General features: G+C 29.4%; 1 protein-coding gene across 1 annotated transcript in view; it reads right to left on the bottom strand.

Moving 5' to 3' along the window:
* Positions 1-5,392: 5,392 nt before the first annotated feature.
* The window catches only part of LOC107462050 (NAC domain-containing protein 89), a gene marked incomplete in the record, with an annotated part of 2,132 nt that continues 1,466 nt past the window's right edge, over positions 5,393-6,058 (bottom strand). Inside the window, 2 exon segments of the mRNA XM_052253179.1 lie at positions 5,393-5,855; positions 5,960-6,000. Of these exon segments, the coding sequence (XP_052109139.1) occupies positions 5,505-5,855; positions 5,960-6,000 (392 nt within the window).

The following is a 6,058-nucleotide window of genomic DNA, read 5'->3' as shown; positions in this document are numbered from 1 at the left end:
ACTGCAGCATCCTCCTGGCAGCCTACCTCCTTCTGTGAAGGACGCAGCATCCTCCGTAATTACATCACACTGAAGCACATTGCCCCATTGCTCTCCTATTTTCTTGAACGTTTCCGGCGACCATGCATGCAAAGGAATTCCGGAGCACTCCAGCCACGTTCTTCGAGTAGTACAACATTCCGATTCCTCCCAACGCGAGATCCTATGAAAGACTTGCAGCAAAGTATCCATCTTGAACGTAAACACACCCTCCGCATGCTGCACAGTATCAAATATTAACAGCACTTTGCACGCCCCGATCTCCCGGACATCCACAATTTGAGGTATATTTTTAGAGACCACCCTCTTCACTGAGCAGAGGTCCACTGGGTGCAATGTTTGTCCCACTAAACTCCTCGCCAACCATTCCATATTTGGTTCAACTATTGGCACATCAATTCTTTTCAGATGTCCACTCCCCTTTGTGGCAGTCTGATGTTCTCGCACTGGCTGTTCCCCAAAGGATTTGGCAGCCGCAACCCCGTTCCCATGATAAGACGCCCCTGCTACGCCTCCATTCTTACGTACGATTTCCTTCCTCACTGATCCACCCATCGCTTGAGATTGTCTTCTATACTTCGCTTCTCCAACGGTAATTACCTTCCCCCGTAATCTCCAGTGGTTCATTTCTGCAATCGCCTTGAGGGCGCCCCCTTTTGTCGTGTAACGAACAAAAGCAAACAGGTAAATCGATCCACTCTTTCGTTTCCGGGCAAGATATATATCGTTAATTCTTCCTGTCCAACAAAACAAGTGATGTAATTCTCTCCTAGAGATATCATCCGGTAGGTTGTCCACGAATACAGAGAACGAAGAATTTTCCAAGCGATGATATGTATCCCTATTCCAAATTCTGGTATCCTTTGCTGTTGACTGTATTCCTAACGTACTCCCTCCCCTAGAGTACTCACCTCTCACAGCCTCTCTCTCCCTCATTATTCACTACATAATAATCATTTGAACTTCTAAACCAATGAATCAGTAGCTCGAGCGATTTGATGATCGGTTCGATTTTTAGAACCTTGTAATTTAAAAATAGTGTTGTTATGTTTAAAAAGGGGAAGAAGGCTGAATACGTATGGTTACCAGAATTAATATATAGCGCGTTTCAAATTTCAATCGATTAGATTATCATACCAATCGATTGGATGCAGATAAAAACTTATTTACATCACATTTCAATCGATTGAATTTTCGTACTAATCGATTGAATTGGAATATGTCATTAGTCACGTACAAACTTCAAAACATAACCAATCGATTAAATTAATTAAACTCAGATTGCTTTGATGAGTTAAATCGATTGGGTAATAAGACCAATTGATTGATTTTTGGGTAAACCATACTGCCTTACAACTTTCAATCAATTGTTTTGTGATAACGATTGAGTTTTGGGAAACCTGAAATTCAATCAATTGTTTTGTTAATCCAATCGATTGAGGTAACGGATCAAAGATAAACTTTTAATCGATTGGGATTACCAAAAATTTATTACGATCAATGAAAGATCTAATTTGTTATTGTTTTTATTTTTTATTGTTAATAAACATAATAGATGAATAATAAAATAATAATTTATAAAATAAAAAATAGTTTTTATAATTAAATAAAATATATGAGGTTAATTTGTAATTAAAATTATAAAAAAATTAGGGCAAATCACTCAATTAAGTCAAGGGGTGAATTTATTTATAGAAATCCGCCGAACCAAATTTTGGTTCATGAATCAACCAATGTACGTTTATATGTAGTTCGAATAAGATTCATTCGAACTCTATTCACACATAATTCGAATCATGTTGATTTGAATTATACACAAACGCACACACACTAATTCGAATCAACCTGATTCGAATTACACCCACAGTAATTCGAATTGGCCAGATTCGAATTACTCATGATTTAATTCTGTCCATTTTTTTAAAATTAATAATTGATTAAAAAATTAATAATTAAAAAATTAAAAAAATATATTTTTATGAATATTTTTTTATAAAATTTTTTAATAAATTTATTTAAATTATACTAGAAAAAATTATTTTATTCTATACAAAATAATTTAAAAAATGGCTTAAAAGATGTTAGGAGTAGTATAAAAATTTATAATGTTCTAATGACTTAGGATATTAAAGAAATACTCTACATAGTCAATAATAATTTAGAAATTAAAAAAAATATAGTTATGACCAGTATTTACCTAAATTACTAGAACATTACAAACTTTTATAGTATTCCTAACATTTTTTTAAGACATTTTTTTTAAAATTATTTTGCATAGAATAAAGGGCATTTTAAACTATTTGAAGCCATTCTAAGCCATTTTTTAAAATTGTTTTGCCTAGAATAAAGGACATTTTAAGCTATTTTAAGTCATTTTTTAAAAATTATTTTGCTTAGAATAAGGGCATTTTAAGCCATTCTAAGCTATTTTTTTAAATTGTTTTGCCTAGAATAGAGGGCATTTTAAGCCATTTTAAGCCATTCTAAGCCGTTTTCTAGGCAAAATAATTTAAAAAAATGACTTAAAAAATATTAGGAGTACTAAAAAAGTTTGTAATGTTCTAGTAATTTAAGTAAACACTGGTCATAACTATATTTTTTTTTAATTTTTAAATTATTATTGACTATGTAGAGTATTTCTTTAATGTCCTAAGTCATTAGGATATTACAAATTTTTATAGTACTTCTAACATCTTTTAAGCCATTTTTAAAATTTTTTGTATAGAATAAAATATTTTTTGTGGTATAATTTAAATAAATTTATTAAAAAGTTTTATAAAAAATATTCATGAACTATTAAAAATGTGCAAAAGAGTATTGTATGAAATTCGAATTAATAGCTCATTAATATTTTAAAGAAGTCTCGTAATTAAATATTTTGTTAGTTTTTTTAATGCATGAAATAAAAAATATATTTTTTAAATTTTAAATTATTAATTTTTTAATCAATTATTAATTTAAAAAAAATGGACAGAATTAAATGATGAGTAATTTGAATCCGGCCAATTCAAATTACTATGTGCAGCATGTGTAAGTGTAATTCGAAGTATATTTTTTTAATAAAGCTTTTAGTCATTCCAATGAATTAAAAGTTTATATTTGATCCGTGACGTTCGTCCAGGCCGTAAAATCGTGTTTCCTTAGAAACCAATCGATTAGATTATAACTCAATCGATTGGATTACAATCGACTGAAAATTGCAAGACAGCATAATTTTCGTATAAATCAATCGATTGATCATAGTATTTCAATCGATTAGTCCCATATAAATTAAGACAAAAAATATTTACTTAAAACTATATTAAATATCGTAAAATAAACAGCACCCTCTAATCATTTAAAATTTCTCTTAACACGCCAATCATTGTTCTAATGTTATCGCAGCTTAACCCTTTTTTTAAAGAGAAGGTTCGTGCTCGTTGGTCAAATGTTTAAGAAAATTAATGGCCTCATTTTTATAGAGAGGCTTAAGAAAATTATCGATTAATCATAGTATTTTAATATATTAAAATACTATGACCAATTGATTGATTTATGCGAAAATTATGCTGTCTTGCAGTTTTTAATCAATTGTTTTGTGATAAACTGTAATACAATCGATTGAGTTATAATTCAATCGATTGTTTTGATAATTCAATCGATTGATTTTTAAGAAAACACGATTCCACGGCCTGGATGGATCAAATATAAAATTTTAATTCATTAGAATGGCCAAAAGTTTTATTACGATCAATGGAAGATTTAATTCGTTATTATTTTTTATTGTTAATAAACATAATAGTTGATTCATAAAATAATAATTTATAAAAAAAATAGTTTTTATAATTAAATAAAATATACGGGGTTAATTTGTAATTAAAATTAGAAAAAGACTATTTAACAGTTATTAAAAAAAACTTAAAATAACATGTTTTATTATGGAACCATTTAATGATCCAAACGTTATAGGACCACCAAATCTTTTGCCTGATAAGTTTAGTTTATTTTAACCATTTTAGATCAAACTAAACTTTGAGAAGAATTAGCATGTTTATTTTTTTAAAATAATAGAAGTTGCAATTAAATAAACTATTCCTCTTTTCTAACTTGAGCTATTCATTCCTTAACAGTTTTACAAGTACATTTAAAATCGATAAATATTTTTATGTGACGATATTGTAAATTTTTAAATAATTTAACATATTTAACTATATAAATTTAAATTAATCATCTAACGATTGATGATATTATTTTTTATAAAATATCTTTTAAAATAAGAAAAGAATCTGCTTTTAAATCTAAACTTTGACTTAAACTTTTAGTTAGGATTTTTTTTAAACAATTTTGTTTGATTTTGTAAAATTGCTTTTATCACAATAGGTGGGAACTAGGAAGAAACTTGCTGCTTTGCCTCTTTAAAACATGAAGTCTAACAATGTATATTATAAAAGATCAACTAAGAGGTCCGTTTAAAAAGTTTTAAAAGTAATTCTTTTGAATTTTTGACTTATAAAAAGTAGTAGTATTAATGTCTGGTACAATTTTTAAAATAAAATTACAATTTTTTAAATAGTTATTTCGAAACTTATAGAGAAGTTAAAAAAAATAACTTCTATCATAATACTATTACTTCTTATCATACCTTTATAAAATAAACATTTTTAGAACTAAAAATCCAAACACAAAATAACTTATCTATAAACTACTTTTAATATAATTATTTATTATTTAAACTATTTTTTCAAAAAAAGCTTAATTAAATTTTTTACTTAAATTAGGCTTAACAAATTAATTATCATATATTTATGTATAAATATAAATTATTTAATTTATTTTTAAAATATATATATTCTACATACATAACCAAGTTGATAGCTACATGATTAATTTATTAATACACCGTTTATGGTATGGGCAAGAATGTGTGACGTAGTATAATATAAGTGGCATTTATTAGAACGGTGTTGCACTTTATAATAAGTAGTGAATATCCATTAAAAGTTCCCGGTTATATGTTATTTGTGGTTGTGGACAAGTACTAGCCTTCAAAAATAAACGCAAAATAATGGAAATGGTGCAATTTCCCATATATAAGAGCCAAATCTGTGATTAACAACATACCCTTACGGCCATATCTATCCATCTATCCCAAGATCCTCCTTGCAGCGTCAGCCACGTGCCATTGCCCACACCTTCATACTTGATTGGCGATCCAAGCATGTATGAATAAGGAAGGTGCTAATCAATTGATTTAGCTTGCTTAATCATATATTTAGTTATTTAATATTAATAATGATGTCCATGCATTCAACGTTGGTTTAATATGTATTCAGATGCAAAATAAAGGAAAGTAACGAATAATATAATCCTTATCCTTACTATTTCACTATGAAGAGTGCATATTTGTTTGTAATTTTGTATACAACGTAACATACTAACATCGATCCAAAGGCTATGCAACACTAAACACTAATTAATTAATCGTCTTAATTAACTCTAGAGAGGTCTCGAGAATATTGCGCAGTAGTTTGGGACCTCCTAATAATAAGAAAGAAGCCTAGAGCTAACAAAGTGAAAACGAAGAAAGTGAAGACCACCAAAGCATATGGCAGGAAGGTGTTAATTTTGTTTGATGATTGCTTGGAGCAATGGCAACCATTTCCTGTTGGAACCGTTGATTTGGGAACCCTTGATTTGGGAACTGTTGATTTGGGAACCCTTAGCCTGATTCTCCTGTTTGCTGTCCCTTGTGGTGGCGATGGCCGTGAGAGTGTTGATTCATCTAACTTGATGATATCATCATTTAGGATCTCTGCATAACAATCATCTTCGTCCACCTACATGTTACCATAATCTTATTCAATTCCATCACACTTTCCAACCACACATCACAACATATCAAATCATTTTTCTGTTTTTCTTATGCAATTGTTCAAGTTACCTGAGGGTGATTTCTGGGATTGGCTTGATTGGCTACATTGGCTTGATTGGCTTCATGGACTATATTGACTTCATTGGCTTGATTGACTTCATTACCTAT

The sequence above is a fragment of the Arachis duranensis genome, chromosome 8 (genome assembly GCF_000817695.3).
Source record: "Arachis duranensis cultivar V14167 chromosome 8, aradu.V14167.gnm2.J7QH, whole genome shotgun sequence".
Classification (NCBI taxonomy): Eukaryota; Viridiplantae; Streptophyta; class Magnoliopsida; order Fabales; family Fabaceae; genus Arachis; species Arachis duranensis.
The sequence above is the reverse complement of the archived record's forward strand: the minus strand, read 5'-3'. Positions and strand labels throughout refer to the sequence as shown.